At 39.9% G+C, this 24,242-nt stretch overlaps 1 protein-coding gene across 1 annotated transcript in view; it reads left to right on the plus strand.

Moving 5' to 3' along the window:
• The window catches only part of LOC108523301 (Down syndrome cell adhesion molecule), a 337,477-nt gene that overhangs the window by 51,519 nt on the left and 261,716 nt on the right, over window positions 1-24,242 (plus strand). The window contains exons 8-9 of the mRNA XM_017863826.1: window positions 10,287-10,565; window positions 23,828-23,947. Of these exons, the coding sequence (XP_017719315.1) occupies window positions 10,287-10,565; window positions 23,828-23,947 (399 nt within the window). The remainder of the gene's footprint in view (window positions 1-10,286; window positions 10,566-23,827; window positions 23,948-24,242) is intronic.

The following is a 24,242-nucleotide window of genomic DNA, read 5'->3' on the forward strand; positions in this document are numbered from 1 at the left end:
ACTAGCCGGGCGAGGTGGCGGACGCCTGTAGTCCCAGCTACTCGGGAGGCTGAGGCAGGAGAATGGCGTGAACCCGGGAGGCGGAGCTTGCAGTGAGTCGAGATCGTGCCACTGCACTCCAGCCTGGGTGACAGAGCGAGACTCCATCTCAAAAAAAAAAAAAGAAAAGAAATGAGAAATGTTACAGTATGTCATAGTGTATTGTGGTGTAGTTCATAGCTCAACTGGACCTTTGTCGTCAGAACAAGTTTCAACTCAAAAAATCTCTTTAGTTTTGTGAGTCCTAAGAGGTTTTTAAAAATTTGTTCGGGTAATACTTGTGCAACTGCTGTTAATAAGATCAAGTAATAATAGGATGGTCACTGCCAGCAAGGTGTTGGGGTCTGTGGGAGACCCCACAGACAAATGATGGCAACACACGGCGGGAAGCAGCAAATGTCCTGGGTGAGGGGCAGCAGAGGGTTCGAAGCAGCAGCCATGACACCTGGCGCAGGAGAACAGCAGGGAGACAAAGAAGAGAAATGTGGACATCAACACAATACCATCAGAGAAATATGCAGTATGTGTTTTAGGAGGAGAGGAAGTGGACATTTAGCCAATTCTGGGCATAGGGTAGGCTGAGAAGTCTTAAGGAGCCAAAAAAGAATGTCCCAGAAAGGCTGAGTTGAATCTCAAAAGGGTCAAGAGCCTGAAGCGGTTTCCAAACGCAGGGAACAATTTAGTGTAGTTGTGCCATTATAAGATGATCGGAGTGAGAATGGGGCTCGGACAGGGCGTGGGGACAGAGGTGGGTCAGGTGCAGTTGCTCACATGCAAGAGCCCATATGGCTGACACAAAGGATACCCCCAGTAAGCGAAGGTCTGCATCTGCACAGAGAGGACCAGGCCTTGGAGAGTTAGCACATCCTACTGGATCCTAAAGGTGGCGGAGCAGAGGGAAATGCTCGCAGCAATGTTTTAGAAACATTAATCTGGTTGGGGTGTGTAAGATATATCACAATGTAGAAAGATTAAAAAAAAAAAAAAAAATGACCAGTTAGGACACAATTGAAAGAGTTGTAATTAAAAAGGTGATAGTACTGTGTTTGGAAAAAGAGAAACCACATACAAGACATGTTGAGAATTGGAGTAGACAATACATAGCAACCCACTCTCAGCAGCTGGACACAAAAAGAAATGCACAACTAGGAATACTTTTATTATTTGAAGCTTCTTGCAACCAGAAGATTTTGCTATCACTACTAAGAACAGAGAATTGAAGAAGCTTAAAGGGAAACTTGCTGTGTTTGGTTTGGGATTAGAGATGCTTCTGAGACATCAAGATGAAGATATGGGCATACTACTGAACAAGCAGGCATGAATCTTGAGAAGGAGTTTGTGTTTGAAAATTTAGATTAGGAGTCAACGGCATTGAGCTGACAGCTGGGGCCAAGGAGGTGCTGAGACCATCAGGGAGAGAGAAGGAAGAACAAGACCAAGTCAGGACACTGAGGAACAATTGTTCCATTAGTGTATGTTTAGGAAGAGACATTCCTTTCCATCTGAATTGTTGAACTATTTATTTACGCTTTTCAATTTCATAATCCAATTTTGTAATGTGTGGTATGATTCTTCAAGTGAATGTGATATCCACCCTCATTAACTTTTGCCATGGGGTCTGTGAATTCTCATAAACTCTTATAGGGTACTTGTCTATGTTTTAGACGTTTAAAGTAAATACACATAAATGAACAGAGATGGTGACTGATAGGGTTTGGCTGTGTCTTCACCCAAATCTCATCTTGAATTTTACTCCCATAATTCCCACGTGTTATGGGAGGGACCTGGTTGGAGATCATTGAATCATGGGGGCAGTTTCCCCTATACTGTTCTCATGGTAGTGAGTAAGTCTTATGAGATCTGATCGTTTTATCGGGTGGTTCTGCTTTTGCATCTTCCTCATTCTCTCTTTGCCTGGTGCCATCCATGTAAGATGGGACTTGCTTCTCCTTGCTTCCCGCCATGATTGTGAGGCTCCCCCAGCCATGTGGAACTGTAAGTCCAATTAAACTCTTTCTTTTGTAAATTGCGCAGTCTTGGGTATGTCTTTATCCACAGCGTGAAAATGGACTAACACAGTAACAAAATTGATTATTTTAGAGAATATATTACTTGCCCATTTAATTAACTTAGAAATAATTTCAAATCACATTTACTATAAAAATATTGTGTAGTTCTAATAATTGAACAAAACTAATACTGCATTTTCCATATTAGAATCTTTATTGTGTAAAATAAAGAATAATTCTACATTGAAAAAACAATATGCATTATGAAATAATACCAGGAAATAGAATAATTCAATCCATTGTTAAAAATTATAATATAATATGAGGAAAGATTTTCATCACAGCAGTAACTATAGCAGACATAATGTTCTTCTATTTTATTTCATTTAATTCTCAGTTCCAAGATACATGTGCAGGATGTACAAGTTTGTCGCATAGGTAAATGTGTCCCATGGTGGTATGCTGCACCTGTCAACCCATCACCTATGTATTAAGGTGATTTCATTTCATTCATCACCTAGGTATTAAGCCCAGCATGCATTAGCTATTTTTCCTGATACTCTCCCTCCCCCTACCCGTGCTTTCACAGGCAGGCCCCGTTGCGTGTTCTTCTCTCCCTATGTCCATGTGTTCTCATTGTTCAGCTCCCACTTATAAGTGAGAACATGCAGTGTTTAGTTTCCTCTTCCTGCATTAGTTTGTGGAGGATAATGGCTTCCAGCTCCATCCATGTCCCTGCAAAGGGCGTGATCTCATTCCTTTCTATGGCTGCAAAATATTCCATGGGGTATTGGTACCACCTTTAATCTCTTGGTGCCCACCCTGAGTGAGAATTGTGAAACTTGGCCTGTATGATTTAGTTGTTAGTATGGCTATGTGGTCAAAAACTCAAAAGATAACAGTGTTGGCAAGACTGTATGGAGAAAATGGAACCCTGTACACTGTTGGTGGGGATGTAAATTGGTATAGCCATGATGAGAAACAATAGGAAGTTTCCTAAAAAAAAATCATATGATCCAGTAATTCCACTAGTGGGTATATATCCAAAGGAAATGAAATCAGTATGTTTAGGGGGTACTTGCGCTCCCACGTTCACTGCAGCACTATTCACAACAGCCAAGACATGGAAACATCCTAAGTTTCTACTGGTAGATGAATGGATAAAGAAAATGTGACATATACACACACATGAACATGATTTAGCCTTTCTTGTTTGTTTTCTCCAAGTCACAGCAGGTTCAGTGACCCAGCACTTTCTGAAAATAAGGAAGACGTGGATGATTGGGTCCAGCTAATTTTTTCTGTCCATGGGGAACATGTTTTCTTAGAATGGAGAACGTGGCCAGAGCAAACTTTGGTCTACTGTTTTTACTTATAACTCCTCCCCTACATGAGTATACTTCTCATTTCAGTACTCCTTAAATAATTCAAAAGATGTAAATGTATCAAAATACACCCAAAACTCCTACTTCATTGATCCACAGAAATTCAAATGCGGTATTTCAAATCTATGTCTAGAGAAAAATATATACTTGAAACATTTTTTAAAGTATTTTATGATTTGGGCTGTTACAAATATGCCCAAGACACAGTTCTTTAAGGAAAGCTTAAAGATAGATCCTAAAAGTCATCTCCACCACACTGCAAGGACAATGTCTTGTCCTTCCCTGTCCTTCCCACCCAGAAGTCAGGGCCAAAGAATTCTCTGCTGGCTCACTCTTGCCTTTTTTGCCTATGTCAATGTCAGTTAGTATCAGCTCATATTGAACCCCCCGGGGAGCTTGGAGTGAGAGGCTAAGGGAAACTAGTGGAATCTAAGTTGATGTGACCCATGCAGCCTCTGGTTTCTTTTAGCACCCTCCGGCTCCAGCAATATCTTATTACATGCTCATCATATGTCTCTGCATCTTGGCCTCCTGCCCTTCCTGCTAAAACAGGTGCAGGTCACAGGACCAGCAGCCTAAGTCATGGTGAGCTAGGTGCATCTCTGGCTGCTGCTGGTCAGAAGTCACTCATCTCAGGGAAACCAACTCACATAGCAATTCAGAGTTGGCACAAGGACCATACCTAAATAAACAAGGCCAGATATTGACTCAAGCTCCCCAACTGGCCCTGCCAGCAGAGGGGAGAGTTGGCGCAGTAGTTAGAAGCCTGCACATTGTACACATGTACCCTAGAACTTTTAAAGTATTAAAAAAGAAAAAGAAGAAGAAGAAGAAGTCCTTGACTCCTAGGCTAAAGAGACTATGAAGAGGAGCTTCTCTCTTGTTCCTGCCATGTTGTCATTATGAAGTCCTGGATGTGTCTGCCCAATCCTCTTTACTAAGTCATTCTTAATGAATTCAGGATTGTCTAAAGTTCAGAGTGTAAACATACGTTCATCATCACCTCTGAAAGTTTTATTCTAAAATCATTATTCAATCAAAATGAACAAGGCGGCCGGGCTTGGTGGCTCACACCTGTAATCCCAGCACTTCGGAAGGCCGAGGCAGATGGATCACCTGAGGTCAGGAGTTCGAGACTAGCCTGGCCAACATGGTGAAACCCCCGTCTCTACTAAAAATACAAAAAAAATTAGCTGAGCATGGTGGCATGTACCTGTAATCCCAGCTACTTGGGAGGCTGAGGCAGGAGAATCACTTGAACCCAGGAGGCAGAGATTGCAGTGAGGTGAGATCATGCCACTGCACTCCTGCCTAGGCAGGAAGAGTGAAAACTCCGTTTAAAAAAAAAGAAAAAAGAAAAAAAAAATAAAAGGAAGAACAAGGCACTATTTATCCCACTAGTTGTGGGAAATAAAAACGATAAACTTGATACATCTCCTGCCCTCCTGGGTTGCTCTACTTAAGAAAATGGGTGTGTCCATAAATCACTATACTCACTTGAGTCATAAATGTGATAAATTTTGTACAAGAGTTTTGAACAAGAGTGAGTAGAGGAACCGTTTACTTGTGTGTACATTGTGGAAAACTATATCAGACTGGGTGGGTAATCTAAAATTTAGGAAAGCTGAATGATATAAAGCATTGGAATTGACCAAATAACCAGTCTTATGGGTGAGGAGATCATGAAGGCATATCCTGGACTAGAAAATCCCACCTGCTCACAGCCTCGTCATTTTGGAGTCACAGCTTGCACTGAAATGGACAGTAAATAGCCCTATGGCTGTGCAGAAGAGCTACTTTCTGTCCATTTCAATGCAAGCTGGTAATGAACTGCGTTTCATTATCACCTTGTTACACATGAAGAGATAGAATCACAGAGTTAAAGAAACTGGATGAAGGTAATACTGCTTATCACCCAAAATTGATGAGCGCCCCACCCATGATTTTATCAATGTAGTATACTCCTCTTCTCTACGAGAAATCAAAATATTTTCCCCCATGAAAAAGAATATACAATTAATTTTAAGAGACATGACACAGAAATATATTAGTCTGATCTATATTCTTGTTAAGGGTTTAGATAGAATAAGAGTCAAAATTGACAGTTGACAGTATTCAATGGCTCTGAGCTGCCTAGAGAAAGGACCCCCGCCATTATGTTAGAGTGAAATACACAAGCCTGGTGATAAATGACCTTTATCAGATATTTACATACTTCTTGTAAAAAGGGTATGTCAAAAGCAGTGCATGTCATATTCAGGATTTCTGCTCCTATGATATACAAGCTTTTACCATCAACAAGATTCAGATAATTTACCTTATTTAGGCAATATCGTTAATCAGGTAATCAGTGTGTCTCAAACAGGAGGTACAGCTTTCCCAAAATCATGACAAAAGTTTTCTAATCATTGGGGTTACTTTGTGCCATCGATTTTATGTCTTATGAATGTAAAATATAAGACTTCAGATGCTTTAAAAATTGTTTGCATTTGTATGCAGCAGACTTGCAACTCACAGCTGATGCAAGCAAGGCAACTTAAGCAGTGAAGAAAGAATTGACATGATTGACAAATAGGTCTTGTGATTTAATTTACGTTAACAATGATGTAATGTGCATATTGACTTAATGTGTCCTTACATAATTTGGCAAGCAGAACAACACATAGCAAACCTAATTTTGACATTCTTCTGGGAAAAGGACTTTTACCTCTAAACTTTTCTTTGATTTTATTTTAACCTTTTGGAAAGGATTTTTTTTTTTTTGTAGATATGTTTTAAAATATTTTAAATGTATCTTTTTTATTTAATATGTTAACCATGACTTATAATTTGGAATGCTAATTAAGTATTACAATTTTATATTAGTTACAAAAATGCTGACTACTAAGGGCAATGTGCTTCCAAACAAAATGTCATCCAACTACAGTGTGTTCCATTTTTGTGTCTGTTCTTTATAATTTACTTTCAGTTTCTCACTCTCCTCCTTTTGCTTGCCAATTGTGGCTTCTTACTAAGCCCTCTTCAATGTGCCTGAACTCCCAGAATCTGATTTAGGCCAAGATATGAGATAACTGAGAGTGTTGTAATGATTTAAAATAAGATGTTCAAAGCAAAGGATTATCCTCGGAATAATGTGTATGAGATTTAGTGCATTAGCTTTCTGACGCTGGTTTTTCAGTGCTGTGGAAGTGTACTTCCTGATTTTCAGCCCCGTTGCTTTGTACTAAAGTAATGATAAAAATATTCCTTAAATGCCATAAATTGATGAGTTACAAATATTTTGGAATTATAGAAAGCATAGGGTTTTGGTTTTCGTTTTGGTTTTAATGCTGATTCTTCTATAGCTACCTGTTACTTCTGTTCTTGAAAAATTGTATGCACATACATTTCCTGTATTCTATAACTCTCATGTTCTAAAGGGACATTCTACTACTTTACAACTATTTACAACCTACACTGTATCGTGTTTTCCTTATTTATTTATTTATTTATTTTTTGAGATGGGGTTTCCCTGTATCTCCCATGCTGGAGTGCAGTGACATGACCTCGGCTCACTGCAACCTCTGCCTCCTGGGTTCAAGCAATTCTCCTGCCTCAGCCTCCCTAGCAGCTGGGGCTACAGGTACGCACCACCATGCCCAGCTAATTTTTTTGTATTTTTAGTACAGACAAGGTTTTGCCATGTTGGCCAGGCTGCTCATGAACTCCTAACCTCAGGTGATTTGCCCATCTGCGCCTCCCAAAGTGCTGGGATTGCAGGCATGAGCCACCATGCCTGGCTTTCTTATTAAATAGCTAGATTAAAAAATATGCTATGTCATACCTTTCTTTCTTGATTTGGAGAAAGTAAATCCTTATGTATTCCTTCTCCCTGTTGTAACTGATAGAGAAAATTAAACCAATAACTTTTCAACTTACCTGTTTTTTCCTCATCTTAAAGGCTTGTGAAATAGAACAAATGCTAAGAAACTGATTGAGATGTATGACCGAGTTTGTGAATTACTGTGTTAACTCATTCAGAACTCAAGGCAGCACTCTATTTCATAAATAAGGAAGCTGAGACCCTGAGAGGGTTCAGTAACTATAGTAAGCAGCGTAGCTGATCTTAAACCAAAGTAGTCTGGCTCCAAAGTTTCTTATCTTAGAAAAATTGTCTGTAATTCAGATGGCAAGCACCAAGCCAAGGTTTGTCTGAATATGCTGACAAGAAGGTTTTTATGTCCAAGAACTCAAAGGGGAGGAAATGTCATTATTTTCTTTAATAAAGCATGGCAATTTAGCATTAATAATATTTACATGTGTAGTGAACATTTATGCCACTTGGGGGCAAGATTTAAAGAAATACAAGCACCTTTGGTACAACATGACATTTTCTCCAGCACATTCCAACTAAGAACATTCACACCTTAATCTGACCCGATTCTCTCCTCCAGCACTGGATAGAACCTCATTCTGAGACCTTTTCTCTTAGCATCAGATCAGCCCTTTTCAGTCCCAAAGCTCTGACTGTACATTGAGAATCCACAGCAGGATTGACGTTGAGTATGCTTGTTGGTACCTTTGGCCATTTAAAAAAATGAATTCCCCTAGTAAGACCTAACTTGAGCCACCTAGTTCTTCTACCTCCGGCTGTATTTGAAATTTTGAGTTCTAGCTCCCGACTGCTTTTGAAAGCAGACAGCAGTCATAGTGATAATACAAAATAAGAGAAGCGCCGTGGCTGCATTTCCTTGCTGTCTGCTGCCTATGGCTGTGTATGGAAGCTCCACTGGCAGAGGCTGATGGGTTATGCTCATTGCTACATGCCCAGCACATTCACTGCTGCCACACACATCCCAGGTGCTCAATAAACATGACTTGATTGAATGAACAAGTAAGTGAATGAATGGTTTTCTATTAAAATTTCTCAGCCGGATCCCTTACCTCTTCCTTAAGCTGATAGTAGAAATGGACTTACAATTGTTGAATAAACTGCAGACACCTTTAACAACTTCATTAGGAAAAACTCCTAGTCTAATAATTGGTTTATATTAGATTATCACATGATGAATCATCTTAGTTTGTACTCTTAGTCATTTCCATGCCCCTGCATACAAATAAACCTTTTTCTTTCAAAGAATGTATGCACAAACACAAAAAAAGGCTTACATTACAGCCTCTGATATTAGCCATACTGACATGATTTAAGCCCTCCGATAACAGTTAACTAGTTCTGAGACCAAAAGGGCAATGTAACATCTTTGGGTATCACTCTTCCCATTTGTAAAGTAAGGCAATAAATAACTAATCTTTCAGGCTGATGAAAGAGCATGTTACTTTGCTCATGATCTGTAACTAACAAGTAACAGGTAGGGTTCAAATGTGGTCCATCTGACTCCATTTTAACTACTTCAGAGTGCTAATACCCTATGACCTCATCTAGGAGGGCACTGAGGAAGTTCCTGAGGCAAGATGGACAAATAGGCATCACTCAGCAAAACTGAATCAGGAAAGAGCTTTCCAGGGTGAGTTTGCCTGCAGTGTCCATGGTAGCCCAGGCTGAAGGCTATAACCTGACCTCCTTAGCAACATAACTCAAAAATCCTGCCATGGACCAGTTCATAATTAAAAGTTTCACACATAAAGTGTGAAAAACTAAGAGACGCAAAGTAAAGATGTAGTTTTTCTAATATGAAATAAGAATTTATAATGAATGGTTGTTATTTGTTGGACAAAAAAAGAACTTTAACAATAAAATTGGAATATTTATTTTACTTTTATTTTTTAGTTTTTAGTTTTTTAGAGACAGGCTGGAGTCACCCAGGCTGGAGTCACCCAGGCTGGAGTCACCCAGGCTGGAGTCACCCAGGCTGGAGTCACCCAGGCTGGAGTCACCCAGGCTGGAGTGCAGTGGTACCCTCATAGCTTACTGCAGCCTCGAACTCCTGGGCTCAAGTGTTCCTCCTGCCTCGGCCTCCCAAAGTGCTGGGATTACAGGTGTGAGCCACCACATCCAGCCAAAATTGGAATCTCTGCTTCTTCAGTGGGTTTAGAATATTCCTATTTACAAGGCAGGAAACAATTAGAAGGGGCAACAGTAATTGCAGCGTCATAGTCACAAACAGGNAGTGGTACCCTCATAGCTTACTGCAGCCTCGAACTCCTGGGCTCAAGGGATCCTCCTGCCTTGGCCTCCTCGGTAGCTGGGACCAGAGGTGCACACCACCACAGCTGGCTAATTTTTTTAAAAAAATTTGTAGAGATGGGGGTCCCGTTATGTTACCCAGGCTGGTCTTGAACTCCTAGCCTCAAGTGTTCCTCCTGCCTCGGCCTCCCAAAGTGCTGGGATTACAGGTGTGAGCCACCACATCCAGCCAAAATTGGAATCTCTGCTTCTTCAGTGGGTTTAGAATATTCCTATTTACAAGGCAGGAAACAATTAGAAGGGGCAACAGTAATTGCAGCGTCATAGTCACAAACAGGAAAGAAACCTCCTCTTGTATACATCATTTTAAAAGGCTTTGAAGGAAAAGCAAACCTAAATCCCCCTTTAGCACTATTTACACTACAGAATATAGTCTGAAATATTTTCATTCAAAAATAATTATTAAATTTAAAAAACGTTTGTTGAACAAAATTAGGTTAAGTAACTTACTGAAGTACAAATTGAACGATGCTTTTTATTTAAAATAATGAGAAAATTCAAATAATGGAAGCATAATTTCAAATTGGCTACACTTCCTGTATTTCTATGCTGTATCTATGATTGTCTCTACTACTCTTTCAGTGTCGTGTACAGGGTTAAAGGAAAAGAAATGTAGAATAAGCACAGTTGGTTATTATCTTCCCTCTGTTACTTTCTTTTTTCTTGCAGTTCCACCTTTCATACAACCCTTTGAGTTTCCAAGATTCTCCATTGGGCAGCGGGTCTTCATCCCGTGTGTCGTGGTCTCAGGGGACTTACCCATTACCATCACTTGGCAGAAGGACGGCCGGCCAATCCCTGGGAGCCTTGGGGTGACCATTGACAATATTGACTTCACAAGCTCCTTGAGGATTTCCAATCTCTCCCTGATGCACAATGGGAATTACACCTGCATCGCCCGGAATGAGGCCGCCGCCGTGGAGCACCAAAGCCAGTTGATTGTGAGAGGTAAGCAGAGGAACGTGAGCCATGTGGCATCCATAGAGTTGATTTAACAATGGTTTAAGATGATGGGGCTTGAAATATTGTGAAAATAACTAGAACTTTGAAATTCAGTCTTATTTCACTAAAAAAATACAACTCTGGAACACAGCCATGAATTCCCCTAAACTCCAAGATAAGGCTTTATTTACTTAAAATATGTTTTAAATAATTAATAGCTAAGAAGGTGGGAGCCATAAGGTTTAATTTATGAAATAAGGCTTCCATATGCTAACCCAATGAGTTTTGAGGACTAATATTGATGAGCTTTTGCTTTATTGTATTCATATCATATTTTAATAATATTTCTTATTTCAATAAATGGCTTTTTAAAAATATGTGTCAAAGCTATATATCAAAGTTTTTCTAAAGAGCCATAAAATAGCTTTTCATAATGTTTGTTTGAGTTTTAGAAATGTGATTTTCTTTGCCCATCTATTCTACTTAGCATTAAATATATCATTATTTTGGAAAGCCATTGCAACATTTTAAAATTAAGCAGAGTGTGGTCGTATTTATTCAAAAGAATTAAAATAGCATAGGCTAACGTTCAGAAAACATTGGCAGTAATCTCATTACATCTAAACTGTAAACATTAGTCTTATTTTTAACTTCTATTCAAGTCACCAAATTCCCATTAAGGCTCACACTCTTCATCTATGAAATAAGCTGCTAGTGTTCTCTAATGTGTATCAAACAGAGATATTCTGTGATTTTTAAGATTCTCCAAGAGTGCTGTACATTAATCTACCATTACAATATTCATCCACATTGCAAAAGTAACTGTATGAAGTTAAAGATTTATATTGACGATGATTATTTGCATTTTAAAATTCCCCAAATTGTGGTCTCAGAGTAGTTATTAGGAGTGGGAGGATTTCTGTAATTTCCCAGAGAGTGGAGATAGCTCTTTCTTGAACAGGAGATTCTCATGTCCTTCCTCAGTCCTTAATCCTTGTCCCCTTGATAACTCTTCTACCTTTCCGACTGGGGAGAAATGCACTTTTTATCTACTTACCAGCAAAAGGAAGTGACACAGACGTAGAAGTCATAGGAAGAAACTAACTTTGTATTTCCAAGAGAAAAAAAAAATGCCCCAAGTGAATAATTTAGAAAATATATCTTCAATTAGACACAAACTTAACATCCTCATGACATTTTTCTCATTTCCACCTTGCTCTTTGGAGTGGAAGAATTAGGATACTCGATTTTTTCCCAAAATTTGAAAGATAAATAAAAGGGAGCCAACGCAGTATCTGTTTCCCGAGTGTTTTCTTATAAGCAGAGTTGACTCTTGGGTTTGTGAAGGGCAAAATAGTACATCAGCCTACTTTCTATGTAATCTGCTCTGAAGGATCCAGGTCAGGAATCTGAAATGTCAGATAAAAATGTGCAGGGATGCTTTTTGTACAACTTGCCCTTGCAGAAAAGGCAACCAGAAGTTTTTAACCAAGACAAAGGTCAGATGAGCTGAAACTGAGCCTAGCTATTTGGGATAATGTAGCTGATCATGACATGATTAATGTCTCCATGTAATTGTTCTTCAAATATGTTAAATAAGCTTTAGTTAAATTAATATCAAATCACCAGTGAGATAATGCAGCCTAGAGGAAGAAAATGTGCTTCACAAACAGGTCAGTGTGACTGGAGAAACAGACAGGGACAAGGTGGTGTGTGGTTCTCAATCTAGACAGTTCTGTAGAATTTCCTGGGAGATTTAAGAAAACACTGATGTGCATTTTTTGGTCCCAAACTACACCAATTAAATCATAATCTTTAGGGGTAAATCCATCTTCCAGATCTCTGGGGAATTGTTCTTTTTTCCCAAAAATCACTAGTTAGTGATTCTGAAACTTTCTTGTACATTCAGATTGCATAGGGAGCTCTAAAAAGGCCCTGATGTCCAGGATGAAGCTCCCACCAATTAAAGAACCATCTTTGGAGGTGGAACCCAGGCATCAATAATTTGTAAAATCCACAAGTTTATTCTAATATGTAGCCAAGTCTCAGTCCCAGCCCCCTGAGTCATTAGAACATGCAGCCATTTTAGAAGTGTGGATTTTTTTTTCTAGATTAAAGAGTTGGCACTGTTGACTGTAACCACCACAGCACCATGGCCTGATTTATCTTTTTAGTTATCACACTAGTAGGTATCTGAAGAATGGACTGGGCTAGAAAGCAAGAAGAGTAGTTAACAGGCTATTTCAGACATTCAGGCAAGATAAAAATGCCTTGGATGAAGATGGTAATGTTAAGGTTATGAGAAGCAGTGGAATTCACAATCTATTTTGGTGGTAAAGCAACCAAACATGCTTGTGGAGTGAATGTTGCAAATGAGATAAAAAAAGAACTTTTAGTGGAATCATGCTTTGCCTAATAACAAGGTGAACGAAAGTGTCTTTAGCAGAAGCAGAGAAGAAATGAGGAAGAATGGTTTTGACGAGGGGAACGATGGTCAATGATATGGGAGAAGCGCCTGTCCTAGCAGTCACTAGAGCACTCCAACATTTAAGGTCCTGGAATAAGAGGAAGAGGAATCAGCAGAAGAGATGAAGAGGGAAAAGGAGCAGCTTGTAAAGGAGGAGAAAATCCAGTGGACTGTGACACTCTGGAAGCAAAATCAGAACTAAATTGAGAAAGAGGATATTAAACAGTATTGAATCCTGCTGAAAGTAGACAAAGAGGAAAACCAAAAGTTGGTCACTGGTTTAGGAAGATGGATAGTTTATGACCTTGATGGCTATTGTTTATGACCTGGTGTCATTGCAACGAGGGCCTGATTAGAGGAGCTTCAGAAAAGAAAGACGGCCAATGTGCAGGAACTCAGAAAACACAACTCTTTTTATATTTTTAGGAATTTTGCTATCACAGGAGGCAGTAAAATGGAGACAAAGTTGGAAATGGACATGGGGCAAGGGCGGGAGTTATTTTTAAGACTGGATACTTTACAGCATGCTTATATGCTTATGAGAATAAGCCAGTAAAGAGGAAAAAAATATGTGGCAAGATAAAAAGGAGGTTATTACAGGGTCAAAGTCCTTGAGTTAGTGAATGCAACCAGAATTCTTTGTACCGGTGCAGTAGTATGTTCAAAGTAGTATAATAACCATGGTGTGAAGCTCCACTACGTAGCACCAACAGAAATGACTGAACATTTTAGGGAGGAGGAATGTTTTGGGTCAAAGAAGTAGAAAAACAAAAATTATCTAATGGGACCATCACAGAGTAACAGGTAACACATTTATCCTCCTACTACAAACTAACTATAAATTGGACTGATATTGACAAATTCTCTCAGGAACAGAAGGAAGTGCATGCAGTGAGCTCCAAATTCACCCCAGATAGCTGCTTGGGATACTTTCTGCACATGACAGGGAGTGCAGAGCCCAAATAGATCACAGTGATTTTGGCAGGTGGAGAAAACAGAGAGAGAAATTGAAAGATACTGATATGATTACTGGGTATTGAAGGACAAACTACTGGAGATTAGGGAGCTATTCAAAGAAAGATCTCTAGAAATCTGTACAGGGCTCCTTTGCAGTTTCAGCTGAATACTGTTCTTCACATGCAAAGGGTGCTAGTAGAAGTTGCACACTGCTTGGGAATGCTGGAGTTCTAACTAGCCAGAATAGGGGAATTCAGTTGAAATCTCAGAAAGGCCACCTACTAGGAGTAGAACTAATCTAGCCAGGGTTACTCTGGGCCAGCCCTAAAAAGCCTAGGAAGATTCTTGACAAGATAAAACTTTTCCACTAGTAAGTTAATTGTGTGCACCAACAACATTTGACACTAAAAAGGAAGACAACAAAATCCAGACCCCCAACAGCACAGCATATTCACAACGTACTGCATTCAGTACAAACAGGCACACCTCATTTTATTGCACTTTTCTTTTCTTTTTCTTTTTTGAGACGGAATCTCACTTTGTCACCCAGGCTGGAGTGCAATGGGCCAATCTTCACTCACTGCAACATCGGCCTCCTGGGTTCAAGCAATTCTCCTGCCTCAACTTCCTGAATAGCTGGGATTACAGACATGTGCCACCATGCCCAGCTAATTTTTGTATTTTTAGTAGAGATAAGGTTTCACCATGTTGGCCAGGCTGGTCTTGAATTCCTGGCCTCAAGTGATGCACTCCATTCGACCTCTGAAAGTGTTGAGATTACAGGAGTGAGCCACCATGCCCGGCCACACTTTGCTTTATTGCGCTTCCCAGATACTGCATTTTTTACAAATTGAAGGTTCGTGGCAATCCTGCATCAAGCAAGTCTATGGGGACCATTTGTTCCAAGAGTATGTGCTCACTTCGTGTCTGTATGTCACATTTTGGTAATTCTTTCAACATTTCAAACTTTTATTATTGTTATGTCTGTTATGGTGATTGGTAATCAGTAATCTCTGGTGTTACTGTTATAATGTTACTATTATAATTGTTTAGTAGCAATATGAGATGGCAAACTTAATCAATAAATGTTGTGTATGTTCTGACCACTCTACCAACCAACCATTTCCCAGTCTCCATTTCTTAACTTCCCTATTTCCTAAGACATAACAGTATTGAAATTAGGCCAATGAATGGCCCCACAATGGTCTCCAGTGTTAGAGTGAAGGGAGAGTCATTACACATCTCACTTTAAATCAAAAGCTAGAAATGATTACATTTGGTGAGGAAGGCATTTGACAGCCAAGATAGGCTGAAAGCTGGGCTTCCTATGCCAAACTGTTAGTCACATTGTAAACACAAAGGAAAAGTTCTTGAAGGAAATGAAAAATGCTACTCCAGTGAACACGCAAATGGTAAAGTGAAACAGCCTCATTGCTAATATGGAGAACGTTTAAATGGTGTGGAAGATAAAATACAAACCAACCACCACATTCCCTTAAGTTAAAGCTTGATCCAGGGCAAGGCCCTAACTCTCTTCTTTTCTATAAAGGCTGGGTGATGTGAGGAAGCTGCAGAAGAAAAGTTTGACCTGGGGTCATTGTAAAACTCAGCACATTGTTTGATAGTCTGGGTTACTGGGAAGATTTGTAAAGACTTGATCTAAAATAAATTAGCTGTTGTCTTGAGAAAAATATAAGAAAACAAAACAAAATCCCAAAAGCAAAATCTCGTAGCTGTTATGTATGAGCCAATAAGAGCCAAATCTCATAGCTCTTATGACAGTGGGCTGATGGTTTCCCTGATCTCCTGCTCATTGGAGTGACCTTGGCATTGATGAAGCTGTTAGAAATAAAGCATTAGGCTTCATGACAGAGCACTTCTGCCATTTACTTCCTGTTGTGGTCTTTGCACCACTCACAGGAAAGCACCAGCACAACAGTTCCTATTTGTGATTCCAAAGGAGTTTCGTTTTCTCACCCTTTTTTATATCTTCTGATGAGTCCATGGTTTCTGACTTTTAATGGTGAACTGCCACATAGAGAAACAAACACATTGGCTAAAATAGTAGTTGACTGTCAGTTGACAGGAAAAATGAAAATTATAGAAGGTTTCTATTTTATTGTCATCTATTGATCCAATTTTTGATAGAATTCTCATGCTATGATTTTACTTCATTCATCCTTACCCAAAATATTTCTTAAATATCTGTTTTATAATAGATATTGTTCTGAGTGTCGAGGATACCATAGTGATTAAAATAAAGACACCAAGTCTCTGCCCTATAAGGCTCAAATTCTAGTGAAGGGAAGAGATAATGAACAGACAATGTCAGTTATCTGCAAGGACTATGAAAAATAAACATGTGGTACATGGATTGAGAAAGACGGGGATGAAAATAGTGTTTTAGGTAGGCTGGGCAGGGGAAGGCTTTCTGGAGAGATCTTTGGGCAGAGACTTGACTGAAGTGAAGGCGTACGACCCAGGGAATTGTAGGAAGTGAGCTTCAAGCGGAGAGACCAACAAGTCTGAAGACAGTGTGGAGTGAGTTTTGTGTGTTCACAGCACAGCAAGAGGCCCAAGGTGCTTCCTGTTCAGTAAGAGAGGACAAAGTGTAAGGCAGAGAGATAAGCAGGGGGCAGGCCATCTATTCTCAGAATGATGGGAAAACATCGATTTAATATTCAGTGTCATAAATTAAATCTTACCTAGACTTTGGCCAAGTCCCATCTCAACTAAATGTCACCGAGTAGAGAATGGTGGTATTTATCCACGCACTCCCTCCCACCTCCACCAAATGGCATTCATTAAAACTGAATTTCTGCCCACGTTTACAGCTACGGAAACCTAAATTAATTCTTTGGAAATATATAGCAACTTAGAAGCCATGGCTTCCAAACATTAGACGCTGGACTACATTTAAAACTAGAAAAATGCCTGTTTTATTATAACCATAGTATTCTTTATTTAAAAATAAAGCAACAACAGAAGTAATCTCCCCCTCCAACACACACAAAATAAACAGATCAAGCCAAAGACCTCTATATTTTAAACAACCCTCATTTTAGGCAACACCAGGAATAAACTTCCTCAAAGAAACCTATTTGAAACTTCAGATACTCTCAGCCTATGTGGATCCCATGACAAGATATTGGTATTTTGGAATATATATCAAATTGTTCTTTTTGGAGAGACAGGAGTGCTGGTTATGTGCATGTAATTATGATTCACAGAAGTGTTGGCAAAGTTAGCCATATTGCCTCTTGGAGATGTGATATAATTATGTAGTTGAACCTATTCATCTCTTTAATTACTCCTCCTCCCCACCAGAAAAACCGCTCTGTATTATTCCATTTTTATGCTGCTGATAAAGACATACCCAAGACTGGCTAATTTATAAAGAAAAAGAGGATTAATGGACTCACAGTTCCACGTGGCTGGGAGGTGAAAGGCACGTCTTACATGGTGGCAGGCAAGAGAGCTTGTGCAGGGGAAATCCCCTTTATAAAACCATCAGATCTCGTGAGACTTATTCACTCTCACAAGAACAGCATGGGAAAGATCTGCCCCCCCATGGTTAAATTACCTCCCACTGTTTCCCTCACACAATATGAAGGAATTGTGGGAGCTACAATTCAAGATGAGATTTGGGTGAGAACACCACCAAACCATGTCATGCTCTATTGGAAAACCAACTATATTGGCAAGCAGGCTCACCACAATATACCAAATAATGTGTTATACTAATAAAAGGAAATCAAAATATCATCTTTAAAAAAGGAAACCAACAACTTTGGGGAATTATACACCCAGACACGATAGAGTCCTGGTGGTGTTTTTGTTCTATCATAAGTTTTGGCCCAAACGACAGCAGTCCCAAAGGCTTCAATCCTTCCATCTCAGGCTCTGTATCTTGTTGGCCAGAGTCCTCCTATGAGGCTGTCTTCTGCTGTCCCTCAGATGGCACTTCCGTTGGGTCCACTCTTCTCAAAGACCTCGGGCTTTGGGGGTCACCCTGATCTGAGTTATTAACTTAGCCATGCTCCATTTCCCTAGTCTACAAAACTGAAGTAATAACATTCATTTATTCATGTGTCCTTTCAACACGTAGTTGCAGAGTGCTTTCTGTACTCCAGATCTGTGCTGTGGGCTGGGCATACCATGGTCTGTGAGAAATGAATGGTTCTTGTTCTCATAGCGTGCACAGCCTAGTGTGGGAGACAGACTATTAAACAGAAATACCAAATGAGTGTAGTAAAGGTTATGGTAAGTGATCAAGGGCTCAGAGAAGCACTTAATCTTATCCACAGCATCAGGAAAAAATGTGCCTAAGTGAGTGCTAAGCTAAGATGCAAATAGTAAGTGGGGACTTGTTAAACAAAGATATAAAGAAGTCTGTGTGAAGACTCGGTAGCAACATCGGTCTTGGGGACTGGATAATAGACAGGGTTTAGAATGGTTGGGGCAAAGTCTGCAAGAGGAGAATGTCACAGAATGCAACTGGAGACCAAGGGCTCAAGTCATAAAAATCCTTTAAAATATCTGAAGAGTCTGTATTATACCAAAGGGCCATGGGAATATGGGATGCTTTGAAGCAAGGAAGTCACATCATCCAATTTGTGTCTTAGATCCTTTAGGTCACTGTGTGGAGAATGAATTCAAGTGGGACAGTTGGTGGCAGGTAGACCAGTTAGGAGACTGAGAAATCTAAATAAGAGACGTATGGGCCTTATCCTAGGTTGGGTTCCCTTGAAAGTAGAATGTGAGGTACAGAATTGGCTGGCAGGTTATTTTTTTGGGATGTCATTCCTGGATCCCAGAATGGAAAGAATGAGATCAGAAAGGGAGAAAAAAAATCAGTGAAAGTTACTTTAATGAGCTGGTTGCTGCTATGGGCAACTGGAGCTCATTCCTACTGGGAGCCCTCTAAGGAATCACGTAGAACAGTGGTTCTTGAAGTGTGATCTCTGTACCAGCAGCCTCAGCATCGCCTGGGAGCTCATTAGAAAGGCAAAATCCTGGATTCCACCCCAGACCTATTGAGTCAGAATCACTGGAGACAGGGTTCAGCAATGTCTGGTTTAATCAGCTCTTCAGGTGATTCTGATGCCCTCTAATGTTTGAGAAGCGTAGGCATAGAGCAGGCCTCATAATTGCCCCCACTGGATCGGAGGAAAGTGAGGCAGAGATTTTATACCCTGACTCCTGTCCCTCAGTGATGGACAATTGTTTTTCACATGTCAGGGTTGCACCAGTAAGGTGGGTAAAGGCTCATGACTTCTGAGAAGGCCTGAGACAGCAAAGAGAGGGACCCATCCTCTTAGTGCAATGTCCTGGCAAAGTGTGTGGAGGTGGAGCTGTCCACCAAGAGGTGCTGAAGCCGGGTGGACAGAGGGGCTGTGCCCCTTTCCCACATAACCAGACTACTCACTGTGACTGGGGTGTGGCAGTGGAGATGAAGAGAATTTGAAGCTACATTTTCAAGAAATAATTATCAGTATATGATAAAAAAGAAATAAGAGAAGAGGATATGAAAGGAAATTCCATTTTTCTTGCTTGAGGACCTTAATGGATGGTGGACAGGAACAGGTACCATTTTGGAAACTTGAGTTAGAGGTACCTGTGATATAAGTTAATGATGGGGGGATATGGTGCTCTACACACCAAGAGAAGATGAAGGCAATCGTCATGATGGGAGTGGGTGAAAAAGCTCACGAGGTTTGTTGAGTAAGATGTGGAGAAGATTGAAGACAACACCCTGAGAAGCAGGAGAGGGCCATAGTAGGGGATCCTCTCTTTAATAAGCAAACAAAATAAGAATTGTCTTGAGGGCAATTCTGGGAGGGGTCAAAGGATGGAAATAGGAGTACTTGAAACCCACTGAGTCCTCAGGAAATGCTCACTTTTGTTACTAAGTGACTCCTTGGGGGACTCCTGATTCCTTTAGGACAATTTCTTAGGCTGCCATTTTGTAGAAAAAAATATGTAGGTCAAATATTAATAGTTTCTTTAAAAAATATCTCTACTTTTAAAAAAATAAACTGCTGTTTACTTTAAAAAATTGGTAACTCTGTTGTCCCTAGGGATAATGGTCATTCCTAGTGCTTAGAGCATACGAGGATGATGTCATTAATTACATGTTAAACACTGGGTCCTCATTCAGACACTCCCCTGCCCTGGAATTTTAATTTTAGCTGGTGATGCAGCTGTCTCAAAGTGATGGCAACCCCCAAGGGACTGTATGCCTGTTGTCTTCCCATTAGGCTGTGGGCAGGCAAAGAAATTTGTTTAGAAACTTATTACAACTTTTCCCAGGAATCCATCACCTCTAATTTTGCCAGACAGAACTCAACCCAAGCATATTCTTAAGGTGTCGGATCTGAGGAGTGTGGCCTCAGGTCTTCTTGATGTAAGTACATGGATGTTCCCAGTCTTAGAATTCTTATTGTAACTCACAAGTTCATTTTTATGAAAGGGACCTACATATTCACTGGTACCTGATAAGAAATCACTTAGGGATTGAATATTTAAATTCATGACAGTCTTCTGTCAAAATTTGAAGGAAATGTATATGATTTGGCTTATTCATGCACTTAGTAAAATATAGCATTTTCCTCAAGGTGGTCTCAAGTTGCATGGTCTATCAGCCAAACATCAAATATCTGAACTATTAATTATTCTCTTTGCTATAAAAATTAAGAAGTTCACTTACTGCAGAAGCTTCTTTCTTAGGTCTTCATGTGACTGTAAATCACTGGGGTATCTGAAGACAGAATTCCAGTCTATGAGGAAAGAGGTGCACATGGGAAATCCCCTGGCTACTCCAGGGTCAGAAACAGTTTTCAATGATATAGGGTAATTATTCTAGTAATTTAGGGAACATTTTCATCTGTAACTGCCTTATACTTACAATATTTCAATAGTTGTTTCTCATATAAACTTCTTTGATGAGATTTTAAGGAACATTTTGTTGGATTAGAATCAAATTGAGGGGAGGGGTAATGGATCAATTATAATTAGACATGCTTCCAGAGGGAATGCAAGAGATTTTCTACCCTGTCCATTGATGAGCAATTTCTTGCTCTTGGCAAAACTTGAGCCAAATAGAGCACAGAATGTGGATGGCTGCAGATTTCCCTTCCACCTGGGGAGAATAATTTTGGCATGATGTCTTCAACTTTGTCACCTACTCTTGAGGTTGATTGGTTACTTTTACTAGAAAACTTAGCTCTATATAATCTCTACCATATTTCTTAGAGATAATTGCCTCACCTAGAGACAGTCATTCCTTATTATCTTATTTTAAATATATTTTCATTTTCTTAATTACATTTTGTCTCCGAATACCATGAAGTATTCTACATGAAGTAACATTGCTTATTAGTTAAGCAATATCTCAGAGACCCATTGGCTGTGTAAATTATTTATTTCATTTGCAAGTTGGGAACCTTGCTCATTAAGAATATGTCGGGCCATGCGCAGTGGCTCACACCTGTAATCCCAGCACTTTGAGAGGCCGAGGCGGGTGGATCAGGAGGTCAGGAGTTCAAGACCAGCCTGGCCAAGATGATAAAACCCCGTCTCTACTAAAAATACAAAAAAATTAGCTGGGTGTGGTGGCAGGCGCCTATAATCCCAGCTACTCAGGAGGCTGGGGCAGAGAATTGCTTGAACCTGGGAGGCAGAAGTTGCAGTGAGTGGAGATCACACTCCACTGGAGCACTCCAGCCTAGGCAACAGAGTGAGACTCCGTCTCAAAAAAAAAAAAAAAAAAAAAAAAAAAAAAAAAAGTCAAAGCCAAACATACCTGCGTTCACTAAATTAACCAGCACTCTTATAGCAGTTAATGTCTCCACAGTTCTGAGAACTTTTCTAATCTTAATTTATTTGATCTTATTAGCAGTCCTTAAAAATGAGTTCCATAATTATCTCCAATTTTCAGATAAGAAAATTGAGACCAAGAGCTATTTTATAGTTTACACAAAATTACCCAATAGGAAATAGCAGAGCTGGACACCAAGCCAGTGTGTTTAACAGTTGGCTTTATGCTGGTAGTCTCGTGCTTCTTCATGTGTAAATCTTTCTACAGAAAGTAAGGCTAGAAAATTAAAAGCAATGATTTCTCCAGAAACACTGTGGTGAATTCCATCTCTGGCTGCTTCTTGTGTCTTGACATTTTCCCTTCCTCCTTGGTTATTTTAAGGCCAAAGTGATCTTCAGCTTGGCTCAGATCATTGTAATGTGCTTCTAAGCCCTCGCTAACTTAGGCCCTAACCATCTTCTCAGTCTATCATATGTGGTAGCTAGAGTTCCTATCTACTTATAACATGTAGGCTCACATTTATGTCTCAAAATTAAGAATTCTGGATTTTGCAAGGCTGATGAGATTAGCCTTACCAGGAATTTCCAAGTATTACTATATGGTGTAGATAATTCATCTCCTCTCACATAGTTTATGACTGCCTCATTGAAAGTCTACCCTGTAGACTGGCTACCTGCTGTAGAATGGCTGATCTGCTGGGAAAGATTAGGGGATTATAATACCTTCATATGCTACCTTTCCTAGGAGAATGTGTGTGTTCTTCTCTCTAAGAGATATGATACATATTAAAATCCTAATGGCTCGTCTCAAGTAATATGCTTTCTTTTGGGAGATGTTTTAAGTGAAGTCGTGTATATGTTTTAGGTAGGGATGGGTGTTTACAGCACCTCACAACATTCACCAGATAAGCAGTCAGTTATTATCTTGTTTTTTATAGACACACTAGAAAAGCTTTATGGTACCTCACTGCAACTGCTCTCCAGAGTCCCCCTTTGGCCCGCCGTGGTGCTGACATCAGGCATAACGCACTATGTCCTCACCAGAATTTTGAGAAAAGTTCAGCCCCACATTGTATTTTTTTTTTTTTTTTTTTTTTTTTTTTTTTTGAGATGGAGTCTTGCTCTGTCCCCCAGGCTGGAGTACTCTCGGCTCACTGCAAGCTCCGCCTCCTGGGTTCACACCCACATTGTATTCTTGATTGCCTTTAGGAGGTGCTTATTATTTCTCACTTTATCTCCTGTTAGAGGAAAAATCAATATCAAGTGCTTTGACCAGTTCACATCCAAGATGAATACTTATATTTGATAATTACTATTTGAGGCACAAATATATATTTGATCTGCTTTTTTTTTTTTTTTTTTTTTTTTTTTTTTGAGATGGAGTTTCACTCTTGTTGCCCAGGTTGGAGTGCAGTGGCGCAATCTCAGTTCACTGCAACCTCTGCTTCCCAGGTCCAAGCGATTCTCCAGCCTCATCCTCCTGAGTAGCTAGGATTACAGGCATGTGCCACCACACCCAGCTAATTTTGTGTTTTTAGTAGAGATGGGGTTTCTCCGTGTTGGTCAGACTGGTCTCAAACTCCGGACCTCAGGTGATCTGCCTGCCTCAGCCTCCCAGAGTGTTGGAATTACAGGCGTGAGCCACCGTGCCCAGCCTGATCTGTTCTTTAAATGGTGATTCTGATTCAATTTTCCATTGAGGGAATTTCTGTATATTTTTGATAACACAATCAAAAGCAAAATGTTCTATTCCTTTGATTTAGTCAAACTTCCTCCCTTGAGGCCAGTTTTCCCTAGTGCAAAGGGCTTTTACCTGTGACAAAAGCTCATTGATATGAATCAGAACATTTTCAGCACTGAGATTACTCTCTTAATGTGTCCCAAACTGCCAATAGTATTTTATTGTCCCATGTATATGAAACAGTCTTATTTTAATGTTCATTAAAATGATTCAGTTTCTTAAAATCACACCTTTACTCAGTTTCTGGTCTAGTGTTAATTACTGGTGACATTTCTCTCTTTTCAGTTCCTCCCAAGTTTGTAGTTCAGCCACGGGACCAGGATGGGATTTATGGCAAAGCTGTCATCCTCAATTGTTCTGCTGAGGGTTACCCTGTACCTACCATCGTGTGGAAATTCTCTAAAGGTATGGAGTTGCTTGATCTGCTTGTTACCTGTCAAGCATTTGCTATGTTCTAAAGGATTAGATAGATGAACATTTCTAGATTTCCAGAGAAGTTTCTAGCGAATAGATATGTATCTGTTTCCACCAAGCCTATCACTCTCTCATAGACATTCCTAGTTGTCCACCTAGGTGTTTTTATTCAGACCCACAATGTGTCTGTTCTATATAACATGCCCTTGGAAAGGCCACAAAGGGATGGAAGGTTTTCCCGTAGATTGTTTCAGCACTTAGAAGTCCTACCTTGCCCACCTATATT

Source organism: Rhinopithecus bieti, unplaced genomic scaffold, assembly GCF_001698545.2.
Source record: "Rhinopithecus bieti isolate Rb0 unplaced genomic scaffold, ASM169854v2 scaffold_73797, whole genome shotgun sequence".
Classification (NCBI taxonomy): domain Eukaryota; kingdom Metazoa; phylum Chordata; class Mammalia; order Primates; family Cercopithecidae; genus Rhinopithecus; species Rhinopithecus bieti.